Below are 19,117 nucleotides of genomic sequence, written 5' to 3' on the forward strand. Positions count from 1 at the left end.
GTCATTCGGATGGCATCTAGGCTGAACTCAAAACAAGCACATCTCAACTATGTGCAGAAGGAGATTTCCTCCCCCAGAATGAAGTGAAGTGTACCCTTGTGGCAGAGAATATCCAGTGTGCCTGTTCAACTCCAGATCTCAGCAGAGGAGGCCAATGACGTGGAAGTAGCCATAATGGAGCCCACTTGGCAACAGAAAGCAGGATCTATTACTAAGCATATGAATCCTGATGCAGTTAGGGGGCCATTTGGCCTCGGTGTAAGGTCTTTTATCTTTGTCCAGCAACGTTACCTTGGAGTTGTAGACAGAGAGGACAAGTGAGGACAAGCTAGGTCAAGGCCAAGTTCTGGAACTGGGGCTCTGGGTCAGTACCCTCTGTGTTGACCCAGACTTGTCTTCACTCTGGTCTCAGTATCCTTCAGTCATGGGGAATTCCCAAGTCCTGTTGATATCACTGCTTCAAGGGGTGGGGCACAGAGGGCTTGGCTGCCTGGTCCTTCTTAAAGATACTGTATGACAGCAGCTTGCCTCAAAACAGTTTGAGTATCTTAGAAAGTTGCTAAGGTTTCGTTGTTTATATTTTTATCTTCTGACACAGGATCTCATTAGGTTGTCTGGTAGCTCCGAGTGGCCTGGAATTCATCTTCCTCAGCCTCCCAGGTACTGAGGATCAGAGGCAGGCACCACATGCTCTCCTTTAAAGCTATTACACAATGACAACTCACTTAGCTCTTAAACTCTCCAAGACAAACAATGAAATATTTTGTACATTTTCATTTGTGATAGACCATGCTACAAATTTCATTAAATATAACATTAATATTAAAGTTTTTGGTGCTCAGAAACATACAACTGTAACTGGCAACACACTATGTGCTTAAATGAAGATCCAATAAAGTAGAAAGCTATTAACTAATAAAATATAGTATTGATGTTAAATATTAGAATTTTATTTTTATTTATGGGGGGGGGTTAAGACAGTTTCACTGTGAAGCCCTGGCTGTTCAGGAACTCACTCTGTAGACCAGGCTGGCCTTGAACTCAGAGATCTGCATGCCTCTGCCTCCAGAGTGCTGGGATTAAAGGCATGAGCCACCACCGCTGTCCAGCGAATATTAGAATTTTGGTACCATACAAACAAATCAGTATTACTATTTTGAAAGGGTTACTACTGACTGCCAAATATTGAGGTGACTTTTGGCATTGCTTTCTGACATGACTTTTTAAAATGTGTGTGTGCACGTGTGTGCGCATGCATGCATGCCATGACACACATGTCATGTGGGTGTCAGAGCACAACTTTCCAGAGGCAGTCTCTCCTTCTACCATGTGGGTCCCAGAGATAAAACTCAAGTCTCCAGGCTTAGCGGTTAGTGCCTTACCCCATTGGGACATCTTGCTGGTCCTGGTAGTTTTCAAAGGGACTATGTGACACACACCACCAGTGTGATTCAATAAATATAACACCACAGAATGTCTTAAAATTTGAACTTTAATAAAAGTTAAATTAACTTTAAAATATTAATTTGAAAAAAAATCTGGCCGTAAACTGTAGGAATTACCAGTGGAAAGTCCAAAGGCTTTTCCTGAGGCCTGCTATTCATAGAATGCTGGCTGGCTTGGCTGTGCCAGGTGTAACCAGACCCTAACATCCCTTAGGGTGCCAAGCGGAGCAGGGGAGCCCAAGGAAAGCAGCCTAGAGCCTGGTTCCTGGAGTGTGCGGAGCAGAGAGCATGTGAGCCACGCTCGTGTGAGGGGAGACCAAGGCTGCCTCAAGGGACCGAGGACACAGCTGCTAAGGGCTTTGCTCAGGGCCTGGCTCACAGCCGGAGTCAGGGGTCATTTGCCATTTCCCAATCGTCTTACTTTGAGCTCTCTGAGGATGCAAACAAAGTCCAAGTTAAGTGGCCATGGTCATGGGATTCTATGCAATGTAGAGGATTCAGACGGGTGTGTGTGTGTGTGTGTGTGTGTGTGTGTGTGTGTGCAAGGTTGGCAAATATTTTCCCTAAAGAAGAGACGTCTCAATGAGAAGGGAAAGTGGGGTCTCATTCATTTCTCCATCCCCCCCCCCTTGCAACTCTGTTCATTTTGCTCCCACCCACCCGACTCTGCGACTCACTTCCACCTCCCCTCAGATCCATCAGGGCCGATTGTTCTCTGGTCCTCAGTCCAAAGCTCTTGATGGATTTGGTAATTGGGGTAATTACGGTAATTTTACCTTAAAGACAGGCAGCTGCGGATTCCCTATTGGGGAGCTCCTCCCTGGGCCTCCTGCCAGTGTTCAGGGACAATGGCAAGTGGCTCCCATTCCCCTCCCCCCAGAATACAAAGTAACTGGGTAGGGGTGGGAGAGATGCGAGACAGTCCCTCTGGAAGCTCAGGGTGGGGGCTGGGATGGCACAGCGTCATTTTCCTCTCCACCACCCAGCGCTGGTTCCAGGGATCTGTCAAGCTCAACACATACACCCCTCCACCCCACCCCCACCTTTTTCCCTTTCAGGCCTGAAAACCCAGACAGATAAAACCCACTGTCTCTCATACGTGGATGAAGCCCCTTAACGATGCCTAAAAGCTCTTCAGCACCCATCCTTCTAATCTCCAAGGATGAGGAACCAGAAAGAATGATGGATCTGCACCTGGAGTGTCATTTGCCCAAAACCAGGGACCTGGAAGCACCTGCCAGGCTTGGAGGAGCGGGAGCCCGCGCTGCTCTGTCCCCAGCGGCATCTTGAGGAATTGCATCCTAAAGCATTGCCTGGGACACCAGAGCCAGCCTGCGCTGAATAAGGTCGCTGACTGCTGCTCCGTCTTCGGATTTTGAGTATAGAAGGCACCTCCAAGAGCAAAGGTGTCAACCAAGGCCACCAAGAATGTGTGTGATTCCCCGCTGGAGTGTTTGGCAGTGAGAGCCCCACACAAGTGCTGGGAGCAGACCAGCAGGGCAGGCTCTTTCAGGGACATTGCGGTTGTGTTTAGGGGGAGCTGAGGCAGCCCTGAGGTAGGTTCAGAATTTCAAGTTGGTGGCTTCCCTCTTCCAAACTCTTCTGGAATGCATCTTCTGCGCCGTCCCAGGCAGCTCACTCCTTTGTCGCCGCTGGGCACATCCTAGCCTGCAGTCTCTTCAGGGTCGGTCAGGAACAGTCCTTGATATGCTTGAACTCCAAGAGCACTGTTCCCCGCTGCTTTCGGGGGCCCTTCCACCTGTCTCCTGTTTATTCTCAAGTCTCACTTTGAACTCCACTGTGCTTCAGTGGCACATCCCTGGAAACTCACCTCTCCCCAAAGGAAAATTCCAGGCCTGTTTTAGCTCCCGGACTCCAAACACTGAAGGACCCTGCCCCTCCCTCCATCTCGTTTGCCAATTGTTATCACACAGCAATTTGTGTGAAGCCTCGTGTTTAGCAACTCTTTCTCCACCGGACTGCAGACTCAGCAGGAAATTCGGCCTCGATTGACATCCTGTAGCTGAGAGAGAGAATTCTGTTGCTGCATGTTGGAGGTCCGGTCACCGACTGGCCAGAGGCGGTGTCTTTCAGCACTGGGCAAGAGGGGTGGGGTGCGGCCTCGGAATTTGTCAGTTTGCCCAGCAGCCTCCCTGCCCTTGTCCTCTACTGGGTAGCACTTCTCGGTCTCTCCCTCATTGCATAACAAAGCCCACATTTCCGGGATTGAGCCCTCCAAAGCCCCACCTCCTGTATTGGATAGCCAATCCCTGACTCGCCTGAAAGTTGGGGGCGGGGAAAATGAGGAAGTCCGACTACAGGTAGGGTTGGGGACCTGGATGGGAAAGCTGGGAGCATAGATTGAGCTGTCCCTCTGCCTGACAGCCTGAAGATCTTTCTGACTCGAACACCTGGGTGAACTTCAAGGCGACCCTGGCTAGAAATTTTCAGCTCCTTCTATGTGCAGGTCTTTGCGGTCAGCTATCCCCATGGCTGCCCGCAGTTTATAATCCGTTCAAGTGTCACCTCTTTGGTAATGTCTCACGGGCCCATTCTACCACATCCCCTGGGAACCCATGACGCCTGTACAAGCCATTGGCGTGCTCTGTCCGAGGTCTTGCCCGTGATGGAGGTGATCAGTCAGCCTGCCTGCACGTGGGCAGAGCACGGACACCCACCCCACCCCACCCCACCCCCAGCTCTTGACTGGGAACAGAACACACGACTGAGGTTCAGAACTCCCACCAACACTGAGCCCCAGTTTCCCACAGGCCAGCTCTGGGGGCCCAGCTCCGGACCCCTCTAAACGTCACACATTCCTGGCCTCCTCTTTCCTTTCTGTCCAGTTGATTTTTCTCACACTCTGATGTCTTTTATTTCTGAGTTGATGTCTGTCTTGCCAGTCTATGAACTCCGTGCAGGCTGGAGTTCATTTCCTCCCCTTTGCAATACTCTGAACCTTAGTCCAGCCTTCTGGGCACACAGAAGGCATTCAGCGCAGCCGCTGAGAGACTGTAGACCCCCTCAAACATCCTCATAGTTCTTGCTACAACTTGGAAACGGTCTTGTGACTCTTTAGGTGCACAGAGCAGTTGGCCAGGTTACCTGCAGCCTGCACAGGTGGAATAAAGTCCAAGGCTTGAGTGTCCAACCCGGTATAGCCCTGCTAAACGTTGACTCGCCCAGGGAAGCATGCGCCTGCATACTGGGTTCTTTGCTTGGCATCACCTCTACTCTTTGCTCTATCCATTTGAGGATATCTGGCTAAATCCCATCACTCTTCCTTTAGAAAGTGTGGGGGGGGTGCCCTGCTATGGAAACCTTAGAAAATTAACACCGGTCCCTTGCCAAGAGCGCATCATCTCACACTTTGATCTTGGATTTCTAGACTTTAGATCTGCGGCAATGAGCTTCCGAGTGAGGCTGTCTTCTGTCTTGAGGCTCTTTGTCTCTTCCCTGCGTCTTCTGGCCTTTCCTGTGTGCTCTGGGTAGGAGAGAACTCCTGTGGCACCCCTTCTTCCCTTCAGGGCACCAGCCCCATCAGCCTAGTACCCCACACAACTGCCTCCTGGAATTTTAGCCCCCTTCAAAGGCTTCATATCCAAACGTAGCCACTTGGAGGTCAGAGCTTCAACATATAAGTTTGGGAAGGATTGATTCGGTTCCTAAAGCACCGGGTAAGAGATGCAGGACTCAAGCCCAGACTGCAGAGAGCCCGGACAGCCGAGCCCCCACTGTGAGCTGTGCTAAGCCTGCAGAGGGGCGGCTGTGGAGTCATCAATCATGGAGACACCACTGCGTGGAAAACGATGAGTTCTCAGATAGCTCTGAAGATGAATGGGGCAGCTGACATGCGATTAAACGGGGATCCTCCCCCACAGCCAGGACTTGCTGCAAGCCGAGGCTCCCGCACAACTTGGAGTGTGTGCCCACCTCCAGCCTAGGTCAGTAAACTACAGAGTTTGTGGTCAGCCTGGCTGGGCAAGTTAGTGACAGAAGTAGGCAATGAGGCCAGCACAGGGGCTGAGCCCCATGCAGGGACAGTGTTAGTTACCATCTCAGGCTGCCTGGCTCACGTTAATAATAATAGTACTGACAAGGAGCTGTGGGCACTCCCGTGAGTTTTCTCATCTGTGGCCACCAAACAGGCAGGTCAGAGTAAGGACAGGTGGAGACTGCAGTGGCCTCTGGAGCAGGCAAGCGAAGGTCCAGAGGACAAAGAATGAACACATTCATTCATTCATCCAGTCAATCAGTTTTTATTATGCACTTTAGTGCCATCAAATCTACAAAGGTGAGGAAACCCCCAAGTGACATCTGCCTCTGAGGAGCTGATCCCCAATCACGGAGATAATTTCATTCACCTAGATTATCTCAGGCAGTGTTAAATGCTAAGAAGAAAATGAATGATGGAAATGCACATGTATGGGGGAAGGAGGGAAAGAGAAGAAGAGAGGGAGGGAGAGGGGGAGAGAAAAAAGGAGAGGGAAAGATAAGGAGAAAGAGAAAGGTGGAGAGAGGGAGAGAGAGAGAGAGAGAGAGAGAGAGAGAGAAGGGAAGAGGGAAAGAACACAGGGAGCAACTTCAGGTGGGGTGGTCTCTTGGAGGAAGGGGTACTTGACCTGAGACCTGAAGGTAGAAGGGGTTGGCTGTGGGAAAGGATTCTAAGTGAGATAATTACAAGGGCAAGAGCCTGAAATGGGCATGGACTTCGGTTTTCTAGGGACATGAAAAGAGTTGCATGTGTCTGGCCAACACAGGTGACTGTAGAGATAGAGTCAGGGACACTAGACAGTCTAAAGGTCCAGAGAACAAATCAGAATACTGCTTTAAATGAGAGTCTTCTAGGTCTTCAGTGGGAAAACTTTCAACAGGATTGAGATTATCATCATCGTCATCATCATCGTCATCATCAATTACTACCACCACCATTATTCTCACTACTCACCATCCTCACCATTAGTACCATCATCACCAATCATCACCACCTACACCAGCATCATCAACTCCAGTCACTACCACCACCATTACCCATCATCCTCACCATGATTGTCATCAGTCATCACCACCACCATCTCACCATCATCACCAATCACCACCACCACCAATCACTACCACCACCATCTTACCATCATCACCAATCACCATCATCACCAATCACTACCACCACCACTGCCACTACCATTGCCACCAATTACATTCTCATTATCACCGCTATCATCATCACCAACAGCCATCAGTACCACCACCATCAATGCCATCCTAGCCATCAATTCCCAACAACACCACCAATATCACCATTACATAATTAGGCCTGAAGAGGTGTTTTCTGCCGCACATGACTTTTCACAGTGATTTGCAGCACCACTCTACGAGAGCCTAACTTAGGAGTGCGTAACAGCTGAGTCTCGGACCACCACAGCCGCTGAGTGTCCATCAGGGACCATGGCTAGCTGACTTGGGAAGGCAAAGGCCAAGCTGAGAGTAGTTAATCTGTGTCTATGCCATTTCAGTTTCCTGTCTGTAATGTCTGACCACATTCAATTCCTGAGCTGTTTAAGGCCCTTTTATTTTGGAAGCCTGCTCATTTCTAGAATCATGAATGAAGCCAATGTGATATTTTAATCTGGTGATGAAGAGATGGCTTAGTGATTAAGAGCACTGGTTGCTCTTTAGGGGATCTGGGTTTGATTCCCAGCACTCACATGGCAGCTTACAACCGTCTGTGTTTCTAGTTCCAGGGGATTGGATGCCACCTTCTGGTCTCTGTGGGCACCAGGCATGCAAATGGTGCACAGACATACATGCAGGCAAAACATCCAATTGCATAAAAAGATATTAAATTCCCCATCTTTATACAGTCATAGCATTCAACATGGCACCACCACCATTGCCACCCCATGACCACCACCATTATGACTTTCATTGCCACCATCACCACCACCATTACCACCATCATCATCCTATTGTGATCACCATCGTCATCATCACCATCATCCTGTTGTGACCACCACCATCATTATGACCACCATCATCACCATCATCCTATTGCAACCACCGCCATTACCACATGGTCACCCTCATCACCACCATCACCATCATCCTGTTATCACCACTATCATCACAACCACTATTACCACCACCGTTAGCATGCCATAGGATGACCCAGATGTTATCAGTGCCAAGCCATCTCTCTTCCTCCAGAATTCACAGAGTCAGTGCACAGTAACCATTTTGAACTGCATCTGTATCTTTAGCCAAGAGCTCTTCAGCAGTCGGAGCCAACTCTACAAAGCCCTCAGGCAGCCTGGAAGGACAAGGGAGCACTCCCCTCATAGTCAGTGTAGTCTGTATCCAGTGCCTGGACTTGAATCTTTCCCCTCTGCTCCCACACACCTTGTTCTCTACCTCTGGGATGGGGTGACCCAAATGGACAGTTTCTACCATTGTTTCTCGGAGTCCCTCAGCAGAATTAAGCTCTGTCTGCCTATTTTGGCAATTTGTGTGATAACGTACCCTCTAATGGTGGTCTTCCCTTCCATCTCATGTGCTCAACCTCCAGGCCTCCAGGAGCACTCCTTGGTCTTGAATCTGTCTCAGAGTCTACTGGGAAGAGCTGAAGTGGAGACAATAGAGGATCGTGAAGGTGGAGTTTGTAAAACTCTTAGTATAATTTAGAGGATCAGCACCCCCATTACTGAATGAATGGATGGATGAGGCTTCACTTCCACTGAGGAGAAGGCAGACTCAGGCAGGAAGAGGAAGGGACAGAGCTGGAATCCTAAGTGACAAGTACCGGGAATGCCAGAAAGTCAACCTTGCCCTGCAGAGATTGCTGTCTATAGGTGGGGCAACCAGAATAGGAGAATTCTGGGAAGAGGAAGGGCTCAGTCTGCAGTCCTCATCCAGACCTAGTGGAAGCAAGATGAGAATGCCTCACTGATAAAAGATACCAAACCACGTGGCTAACACAGACAAGAATTATGGGCTAATTTAAGGTGTAAGAATTAGTGAGAAGCCTGAGCTAATAGGCCAACCAGTTTATAATTAATGTAGTCCTCTGTGTGTTTCTTTGGGAATGAACAGCTGCAGGACTGGGTGGAACAGAAACCTCTGTCAACAGCTGTTCTTCCTCCAGCAGCCCTCCCTGCTCTGGGGCTCCTCAGGGTCCTGCTGGATGGGGCAGGTTCAGGTGTAGTCAGAGCCCATGGGAAAAAAGGCACAGTAAGGTGTTTCATCTCCTAGCTCCAGTCAGCTGCCAGAAAGGCAACATCCATCATGAGCCAGACTGGGAAAAACAAAGCAAAAGTGGCGTTGAGCTAGTGATGAGTTTAATGTTGAAGCAACTTAAATATGCTATAAAACAACACGTTTCCATAAAACAGCATTTAAGATACAAGAGGGCAAAGTGAAGTTTGTTATCTGTCCAGGGCATCGTTGGGGTCTCAGAGAAGACAAGGGGTCCTCCATGGTCACAGTGGTTTCCCACTCCATACTGTGGGGTTGCCTCTAAAGGAACATTCTCCGGAAGCTCCCACCTGTTCTTCAGAGGGGTGCTGCAGTTTCGTTCTCCGTTTCTGGAAATTGTGGACAGACACCTGTGGAGATGCAGGTGCCCTGGGTGGCATCCTCGGGGGCTCTGTGTGTGCGGCGAGGAGGGGGGGGAGCAGACCCAGCTCTGTGCTGTCTGGCATGGAAGAGGTATTTCCTGGGAAGGCCCAATCTTTCCACGTGAAGAGCTCTGCTCCCAGGTTGGGTGTTCCAGGCTGTTTCTTAGGACTCGAGGCTTAGGTGGGGCTCTGTCTAATGACCCAGTCACCGTGGGGGTTGGCACGGTACAAATCTAAGAGGTAGGCGTCTGGGTCCAGGCGATGTTCACCTGTAGGAAGAAGGGAACCCGGAGGTTGAGCGTGTGGCTGGAAAGATGCTGCTGTCCTACCCAGAGCCTCTCACCAGACAAGGTACCACCCTCTGGCTATGGGAGCCTCAGAGTTACCCCTTTCTCTGAGGTGATTTCTGATGGGGGAAGATGCTTTGCCGGGAAATCTAACCCCTCTTCCCCAGGCGTCCACACCAGAGGTTGTGGTTTAGCCTCCAGCTGATACAGCCATGCAGCATGAGTTCCAGCGCCCCCTGGTGGACCCCACAAGCTCCTGAAATGCCTCCCTGAGCCTCCTCCACTCCTTCCACACAAGGCTGTCCTTTCAGCCACCACAAACTCCTGGACCTTGTCTTGTCTCCCCTTCTTGGCCAGTGGTTCTCTGAGGGTAGTCCAGTCCTTGGACCAGCAGCTTCAGCGCATGAAGGAGCTTATTAGAAACATGAGTTCTCAAGACACAGACATTTGTCATTCTGGCCCCTGGAGGTGACTCTAATGCCCCAGTCAAGTTTGAGGGTCATTGCTTGTCCCTGGTTCTCACAAAACAAGGACCCTAGGAGCTGGATGCTGGTGGGCCTACAGCATTCCTCAAGGCATTCATGTGCAGGACTGAGATTTCCCTTCCCTGGGGGTGTCCTTGACACATCGTGGTAACACTGGCAACTTTCATACTAAACACGGGTCATTCGTCTATCTGGAAATCAGCCCTGTGTAGAGCTGTCTGTGCAGGAAGAGTTCCTAAGTCAGCCATGCTCATCTTGACCCTCACAGCAGTGTCTACCAGTTGCAGGAGACAGACCTGGAGGGAAGGCTCTTTCTCTTTCAAGGTCAAGGCGCTCCCGGGAGCCCAGGCTTCGGGCTCACTTCCCACATGGGAACTTACCAATATTCCCTCCAACTTCATAGACAAGGAAGGTGGCTGGCTTGGCGGTGCTGTAAGACAGAGAGAAAAATCTACTGAGCTCTGCTGGAGAAAGCAAAACCACCTCATGCCTGGAAAGGGCGTCCTGAAGAATTTGTGGTCCCAGTTGGAAGAATTAAGGACCCTTCTGAGAGACCTGGGGCCCCTGAAGGAGACCAGCAGCCAGCAGCAGCAGGGAGTGGCATCCAGATAGACCTTGGCAAAGATCAGCCCCAGGCACTCTGCCACAAGGTCCCTTCGTGCTAGACATCAGAAATGGGCTTTGGAGGGGTGAGATGGGGTGTCACATGGGAAGAGAGGCCTCTGCCATGAGAGGCAGATTCGGCATCAAAGTGGAATGTGGGCATTGTATGATTCTGTATGATAGCTGTCACGAATAATTATGGGTATCCCGAATTTAGCTTCAGGATCTGCCCCCCTGACTCTCTCTGTGGTTTGGACATGCCCTACCCCCTCTCTGGGCCTTCGTTTTCTCATCTGTAGAAGGAATTGGATCAGACACTCTGAGGGTCTTTGTGCCAAACCCATGAAAGAAGCTCCCGAGGGCTCTGGCTACTTCTCGTGCCTGGGAACGACGCCCACATCTGGGTCTCACCCATGCAGTCAGCTGCGCTGCTCCTTGCTGCCTTGGGACCCTTTGCACGTGCAATCTCTTTCACCCTGAAGCCTTGTTTTCTCCTCAGACTACAGTAGGCACCCATTGCATGTTCTTGTTGCTCTCTGTATCTCTTAGAAAAGCTAATACAGTTTTTAACTTGACAGTTGGTGGCTACTTTACTTATGTCTGTCTCTTCCATGTATCATGAGCTTGTAAGGCCAGGACCTCTTTGGATATTTTTTATAATCAGTTTTAATTATGAGTATGGGGGGGCATACGTGCAACTGTGTATGAGTGTCTATGGATACCAGAGTCGTCATGTATTCTGCAGCTGGAGTTACAGGTGGCTGTGAGCTGCCTGACCCAGGAGGCTGGGAACTGAACTCGGGTCCTCTGAAACAGCAGTCAGTGTTCTTAACCACTGAGCTGTTTCTCCGACCCCTCTGGTGAGTCCTTTTATTACTATTTTAGCATTCCACATGATGTCTGACCTATACTAGCCATTTATTAAGCGTATATATTAAAACCAATTATGAATGGGGACTCTCGTAATTATTATTTGAAGAAACTCTATAAAGGTTGGAGAACCCATTGTGACCACCCAGAAAGAGGAAGGCCAGGGGCAGTCAAGGACACATTTAACTCCTCATGGCCTAGAGCTGGGAGGGATTGAGCCCTCCCGGTACCCTGCCGGAGAGAAGGGAGGCTTGGTGCCTCGTGGAGGTGGCCCTTACTCTGAGAGAATGCTGCCTGAGTCTTCCCTGCCATCTTCAGGCTGTGACCCAGGGTTGAGGCGCTCTGTGAACAGCTTCAGGATGTGGGTCACTCTGGTGCTAGGGTTCAGAGGCACCTGCAGAAGATCCGTGCTAGGCCAGGTCACCTGGACCTTTGCCACTTTGGGAGTCTGGAGGAAGAGATGATGGAGATGAAGAACAGAAGGCTCTTTCATCCCTGGAATTCAAACACATGTGTGCTTGGGCCAGTATTCACATGCCCACCACATGCATACACAAACCCACACATACATCCAAGTGTGGAAATACATGCACATAGGAGCACATGCAAGCTATCTACAGATGTGCACGTATGCCCCCAGGCTCATGCCTGCTCCCCCCTTACACACACACACACACACACACACACACACACACACACACACCCCTTTCCCAAGGGACTGTGTTGTGGACTCTACCCTGCTGTGTCCTCCAGAAAGACTCTTCTTCCACAGCCCTGTCCCACAAAACGACCCCGTCCATTTTCGGACCCCCGACCCAGACACACAAAGTGCCTTCTAAAGTTAAGGCCAAATATGTGGCTTCCAGGAGAACCCCCACCAGGCCAGCTTCCCAACTCCGAGGCCTCAGCTCTCTGGTACTCCACCGGCTCCTTCACCTCTGCGATGCGGCTCGGGCGCCCCCTGGCGGTCACAGACTATGATACCAGGCAGCTTGGCGGCAGGGATGATGGGAAACCCGGATGCCCTCCCCCAACAAGGTACCTTTTCTCCATTTGCTTGACGTGGGGGGCACTCACCGCCTCAAGCCCGTCCCTGGTCTTGTCCCTGTCTACATGTGTCCTCCGCAACCAAGTCTTGAGGCCCCCATCACAGAGCTGGGAACGACGGCCATTACTGTCATTCAGTTTTCGCACTTGGGCTACCAAGAAAGAGGCAACCTGGCCAAAAGGAATCATGGGTCGGCTGGGGTCTGTGGTGCTGTGGGCAAGAGGCCAAGCAAGGCCCCATTCAGGCCACCGCGGGGCTCCTCCCACACAGGGCTTGGAAACGGACTCCTCGAAGTGGCTATTAGTGGGACGGTTGCTAGGTGTTCAGTCCCACAGAGCACCCTGGAGTATTAGATTCAGAATGGAGTGGTCCCTGCGGTTTCTGGAGAGAGCTGCTTACGTGGGGAGCTGTTCATTGGCACCTCAGGCAGAGATGTCCCCCGAAATACACCTGGACTGGCCTCCTGCTCTGAGAACCCCAACCAGTGGGCCTGGGGGAGTTCCTGAAGGTCTGCAGGTCAGATCAGCCACGGTGCAGTGAGAATCTAGTAAAGACTCCAGGATCCTAAGAGGAGCCCTAACTAGCAGCGTGAAACATGGCGCCCGTGACAGATAGCCGAGGGTAGGTAGCTACACCAGGGAGACCAGGTGGGTGGAAACCGTGGACAGCCCGCCCCTGAGCTTGCTGTCATGGCTGTCACTCACCGTCCAAAGCAGGTCCTGGTACTGCACCATCATGCACATCACTTCAGCTGCGCCCTGTGCCAGCTGCTTCTCACCCTTGGGGAGCTTGGGAGGTCGTCCCCGGGGCAGGAAGAGGTTGGGGGCCATCACTGTGGAAACATTCCACAAGGTCATCTTGTTGTGCTGTTCCTGGGCTGCCACCTTCCTGAGGAATTCCAGGAGCGCCTAGGGAAGGGCACAGAACCTGCCTTGAATTCCAGCACAGCCCTGGGCTTCCCACCCTCAACAGTGCTTCACCCTTCTTCCCTTGGCAGAAAGGGGTAGTTCACAAGTGCCCCCTATCGACGCCTTGTCCTTTCGGCCCAGTAGCTAACCGCTCACACGGGTTTGCCAGTTCGCTGATGGTAAGGCAGCAGAAAGACCACACGGGAAGTTTTACTGTTGGACCCCTTTTGCAGAGGAAGAATCTGGCTTAGAAAATGTGCCAAGGGTCACATAGTAAAGATGAAAGGAGAGAGGGATGGGTGGACGGCGTGGCTGTGGGATTGAGTCATGAACAGGGTAGGCACCTTCAGAGCCAGCACTGAGGCTGAGGGCTGAGGCAGGGCACCAAAGCCACTTTTACCTTCAAGGTGTTGCGGTTGGGTTCAGGCAGGAGGAGGACTAGCAGGTGGAGAGCCTGCAGGCGCTGCTTCAGGTCAGGGATGTCTGCAGAAGAGGGAGGGAGAGACAGAGAGGCTCCTTTATTCCCCCAGACTCTTCCCAGGAGAAATTCAGTGCTGGGAAGCCCAGCGGGTCCTTTTCCACAGCTTGCCACTACTTCCTGGCTAGCATGGTCAGACAGAAGCCCAGCCGGTACTGGTCAAGACACCACACTTTGCTAGTGAAAAGCAGGCACACATGTTCAAGGCATGTGCACTCATACATGCACATGTGTATCTGTATACATGCCCAGATGGAGAGACACTGAGCTGAGCTATGGCCCAGGGTCAAGAATGCCAGGGGCCAGAAAGTCATCGCCGGGAGGGGACATACGTAGCTCACTGTCCAGGATGGAAGGTTTTGTGATCCCTTTTGCAAGATGAGGGTTGGAAAGGAAGCTGACCCGCACCTGAGGTCAGAGTCTCTAGGAGGAATGGGGGTAGAAGTTATAGAAATACATCTCGTGTCATTTCAGGGGGGCTCCTGAAATTTGAACTTGGGCAGGTGGCAGTGGTGTGTGGGGAAACCTCTTCTAGTCAGAGAGCAGCAGGCGTGGAGGACAGAGACAAGATGAGGAGGAGGAGCACCCTCTGTAGGCATTTTACCCACAGAGGGGGGCCTAGGAGAAGGTGGGTCAGGCCCTTGGAAGGAGTCAAGTCCTTTCGCCAGTGTGTTGGGGATGGTTGGCTTGATGCATGTTTGAAAGGAGGCTGTGAGACACAAAGGCAAGAGAGACACTCACCACCCTGCTGCTGCAGATGGTGGAGTTCAGACAGCCTAAACGTGAGTGTGTGTGTGTGTGTGTGTGTGCATATGTGTGCAAGCCAGAGGTGGACACCAAATAGGGGTCTTACTCAATTGCTCTCTACCCTGCATTTTGGATCGCTCACTGAACCTGAAGCTCGCTGACTGGCTAGGCTGGCTGACTAGTTTCTCTTGCCTCTGATTTGCCTGTGCTAGGATTGCAGAGGCCCGTGGCTCCGCATCTGGGGACATGAACTCAAGTCTCTACACTTGTGTGGAGAGCCCTTTATTAACTAATCATCTCAACAATCAACCCCACCTGGAAGGAGAGATGGGGGGGGCAGAGAGAGAGAGAGAGAGAGAGAGAGAGAGAGAGAGAGAGAGAGAGAACCTTGTCAGGTTTTCCTGGGTTTGTACAGGGAGGATCATAAAGAAATTCAATGAGGAATTTATGTGTGTGTGGAACAGGAGGGTCTGACCTGTGTATGCACAGGCAGAATGACCAACACACACAGGTGTCCACAGTTACATAAACCCGATAAGCTCCAGCCCATGGATATCAGGACCATGTCCTCTGACCTCTACATGTGCACCATAGCATGTGCCCCCATGTCCTCTGACCTCTACATGTGCACCATGGCATGTGCCCCCCACATCCTCTGACCTCCACATGTGTACCATGTCATGTGCCCCCCCCCCCAAACAACAAAACTTTTAAGATGTAATAAACATTTAAGAAAAGAACTAAAGTCAGCTAGCCCCCTGTCCATGTCAGGGCTGATAACAGATCCAGTTCCCAAAGCCCCAGCCTCTTCATCTTCTCCCGTCACCCTATGCAAATGTGTACAAGAGACGCACCTGACAGACACACGTACCATTATGCACCTCACAGGTGCCTGTGCATACATGGACATGTTCACATACATGAAAACACACTTCCTGCCCCAACAGCTTGAGACCCCAGGAGACGGACACATCTGTACAGGTGGAACAGTCTGCCCACCACTGCCCTTCTCCACCTTCTCCCACCTACCAAGGCCAGGGGCTCCCAACCTCCCACGGTGCCCTTCACATCACAGGACTGCCACAACCCTCCCCTCCACATGCACGGGACTTCCACACGCACTGGGCACTGCTGCAAAAGCTGGGAGGTACTCGGTTGTGAGCAGAGGTGCCGGCAGCTTCCGGAGGAACCTCTTGAGCAGGTCGGATGCGTCATTGGGATGAACCTTATCCCAGCTTACGAGGCCAGCATAGAAGCCTCGCTCCAGCTTTTGCTCCAATCCCTAGAGAAAGGAAGGCCACCAAGAAGTTCCCCACAGCTCCCATGTAAACTGCTCACTGTATCTGGGCTTCAGTGTCTGCTTTCAAGGTGGGGACAACCATGGCACCTTCCCAACATGGTTACTATGAGTATCGGATGCCATTTTGAGTCAAGCTATTGAATGCAGGGCTCCGTTCCACAGGTGTTGGCAGCGTGACCCCAGAGCCCCCCCCCCCCAGAGCTCTACTGGGCCCCCTACCTATCTCCTGGAATCCCATAACCACACCAAAAGCAGCTCACAGATCAACTAGGACTCAAATTCTCTCCCAGCCAAACACAACACCGGGCTTGGAGAGGAAAGGCAGCCTTCAGAGATGGAAGAAATCAGCCATTACCTTGACTCTGGCCTGGGATCCAGGAACTCTGAGGATGCCTTCTGTGTCCAGCCCTCTTTTTTCCAAACAGGACAGCAACTACCAGAGGAAGAGATCATCACTCAAGTCAGCCACCGCTGGTGCTGGTATACAGGTCGAGCAGGGTGTGTCTATCTCTCGTGAAAACTGGGAAGGGGAGAATTCTAGAAGGACTCCTTCAAATAACAAGGTGGAGCCAGGGTCCTGTACGTGCTGTGCAAGTGATCTACCCCCGGAACCAAATCCTCAGCGCTTCTGAACTTCCTGACCACACTGCACTAAGAGCTTCAGGGGCATGTGCTCCCTCAGTCTTCAGCTAAAGATTTGTGTTAGAACCCCAGCTCACAGACCTTGAAAGAAAGGATCTACAAGTTCCAAATTGCCCCCAAGTCTCTGAGTCAGCAGTTTCCAGCATCAGAATTTGAACCCAGGTCCCCTTCTCTAAAGCCCAGGTTCTTCCCCTTGTGGTAGGCATCTCCCAAATGTTCCCCAGAGCCAGTCCTTCAAGGAAGGGCAAAGTAAGCCCAAGCTGGGGATAACTTACAGCTTGCAGGAGCAGGGGGACCTGGGCGCTGGGGAGGACTCTGTGATCAGCTTCCAGCAGGCTGTGAAGGGGCACGCCAAAAAGGCCCGAGTCTGCAGGAGGCCAGAAGAGAAGAAGCTGTATCTCAAGGTCTGCAGGGACTCCCGACAACCCAAGGCTGGCGGGGCCACTAGGATGAGACTTGTTCCTCCAAAGGACCAAGTTCTGGGAAAGGTGGAACCGAAGTATCTGACCTCAGCACTGGTGACACCAGGCATGCCACAGCGCAGACCTGTCCCCCAGGTAAGGAAGAACTAAGAGGAGAATGTCCTGCTGCCCTAGTGTGAGCCAACAGTCCAGGACAGAGCTGCCTAGCTCCGCAGGCATGGGCCGAGAGCCGGGGATCTCAGCCACCCTGGCTCAAGGCTGTTCCCAGACAAGCCCTCAACTGTCTTCTGTTCCATTCTTTCTTCCACTGCTTTCTCCCCGCTGCTTGAAGGCCCCTCCTTCTACCTTCCTAATCCGCTGTCCCTTGCCTTTGGACAGATAGAAAAGGGCCAGCAGAAGTGAGGACTAGGAAAGGGCAATGGGTGGATTTGAACAAGGTACAATGATACACTAATATGAAAATGTCATAATAAAATTGATAATTTTGTACAATAGCTAGAAAAATTAACTTAAAACTGTTAAGATACTTTTTTTAAAAAATCATATTTTTTTTCTTTGTGTGTGTGAGGGGGGGTGCCTGCATATCACTTGAGGACAGCATTTGAGAGTTGGTTCTCTTCTTCCACCTTGTGGGCCCCAGGGATCGAACTCAGCTCTTCAGGCTCGGCAGCAAGCGCCTTTCCTTCCTGAACTGTCTCATAGTCCTGAAAATCCTGTTTCCAGAGAAAGTTTAATCGCTGTGGTAAGTGGAACTATTGTTCCAAATTCGGCATGCCTTCTGAACACCCTCTCTGCTGTATGAGCCTGTATTTTGTCCCCACTGGGAATGCAGAGTGCACCCCACCCCCTGTGTGGGGCCTGCCTGTGTGAATAGTGGAGACTGGTAACACGGTAACCCGCACAATGTACATGGAGGCGCTGGTTAGGCTGGAGTGCTGGCCCGTGTTTCTGCTCTTGCCAGGAGAATCTGCTCCGGATGGCCAGGTGGTCCAGTGAGGAGAAAGAGAGCTAAAAACAGCCCCAGCTGCAGCCACACCTGAGCTGGATGAACCAAGCAAGCGCCAGCTCACCCATGTGAGCGAGAGATAAGAATGATTAAGTCATAGATTTATTGGGGGGGGGGTGGCTGTTCATTATGAAGCATTGCTATAGAAAAAGTGTAGGATGTAGAACTGGGAAAGTGAAAAATGGCCACAATCATCGTATTAGGGGGGGATATGCATACAAGGGTGTGTCAGAGAGAGAGACAGAGACAGAGAGAGAGACAGAGAGAGAGAGAGAGAGACAGAGAGAGAGAGAGAGAGCACTGAAAGCAAACACTGCTTATATCTGCATTATATTTTACTGTATTTACTTAAATAGGCACAGAGTAAAATGAGCGTGAATTGTGTTTTGTTTTTTTCTTCAGGCAGAATCATGCTATGTAGCCTAAGTTGGTCACAAACCCATGATCCTCCTGCCTCAGCCTCCCTAGAACTGGGTTATAGTTGCACCGTGCCACTGGCTAGGAACTGTTTCCACTTGCAGAAAAAAATCCACAGAAATCAGAACCATGCTGAGTGTTTCCTGGCAGTGGGACGGATAGTTCAAGTTCACAGAGCAAAGGGTGGGTGGAGGAGGGGTGTAGAGGTGGCAAGCTTAGAGGGGCAGGCAGGGGTCTGGCACACATGCTGACCTGAGCCTTTCCACTTCCCGGCTTTGCTCCTCTTCAGGTCCAGGCCCAGGATGTCATAGAGGGCTGTCAGCTCTATCAGGGCCAAGGGAGGAATCTTCTTCATGTCCCTCGAAGACAAGTCTCCTATCCTGGTCACACCCAGTCTGCCTTTGGGGATTCGGAACCTCTGGGGAAGGGAGGAAAGACAGCCTGTCTGGAGGAGGTAAGATGACGTCAGAGGCATTTGAGTGGGAGGAGCCCAGAGCACGGAAGACCCCAGTCAGGGTCCACACTGGACTCAAGTCTGAGCTCTGTCTCTTGCCAGATGGTGATGTTCTGTATCCAGTTCTTTGCCTGGAACTGTACACACCACCCACCTCAGGAAGCTTTTGTGAGTGCCAGTGAGCCTAAGGGCAACACTGTAACAGGCTCAAAACTAGCAATGCCACAATAATGAAGATGGTTTTGCCAGCTGCAACCCAAGAGGGCCTGGAAGAGAGGAACCACCAGGGACCTCTTAGCATGTTTCTATTCTTGCATTTTGCTCATTTTACCCACGCTTCTACTTCTGTCCCAAAACTTGGTGTATAGACAGTCATAGCTCCTCTCTCTCCCTGT

At 51.2% G+C, this 19,117-nt stretch overlaps 1 protein-coding gene across 1 annotated transcript in view; it reads right to left on the reverse strand.

The window, feature by feature from the left end:
* Positions 1-8,759: 8,759 nt before the first annotated feature.
* Positions 8,760-19,117, reverse strand: part of Arhgap40 (Rho GTPase activating protein 40) — a 33,163-nt gene continuing 22,805 nt past the window's right edge. The window contains exons 7-16 of the mRNA XM_050151329.1: positions 18,521-18,686; positions 16,699-16,790; positions 16,137-16,214; positions 15,604-15,763; positions 13,657-13,739; positions 13,053-13,256; positions 12,378-12,518; positions 11,579-11,748; positions 10,208-10,257; positions 8,760-9,324 (exon numbers count right to left, since the gene is read on the reverse strand). Of these exons, the coding sequence (XP_050007286.1) occupies positions 9,233-9,324; positions 10,208-10,257; positions 11,579-11,748; positions 12,378-12,518; positions 13,053-13,256; positions 13,657-13,739; positions 15,604-15,763; positions 16,137-16,214; positions 16,699-16,790; positions 18,521-18,686 (1,236 nt within the window). The 3' untranslated portion in view covers positions 8,760-9,232. The remainder of the gene's footprint in view (positions 9,325-10,207; positions 10,258-11,578; positions 11,749-12,377; positions 12,519-13,052; positions 13,257-13,656; positions 13,740-15,603; positions 15,764-16,136; positions 16,215-16,698; positions 16,791-18,520; positions 18,687-19,117) is intronic.

The sequence above is a fragment of the Alexandromys fortis genome, unplaced genomic scaffold, assembly GCF_014885135.2.
Source record: "Alexandromys fortis isolate MF-2015 unplaced genomic scaffold, M_Fortis_MF-2015_v1.1 scaffold_27, whole genome shotgun sequence".
Lineage (NCBI taxonomy): Eukaryota > Metazoa > Chordata > Mammalia > Rodentia > Cricetidae > Alexandromys > Alexandromys fortis.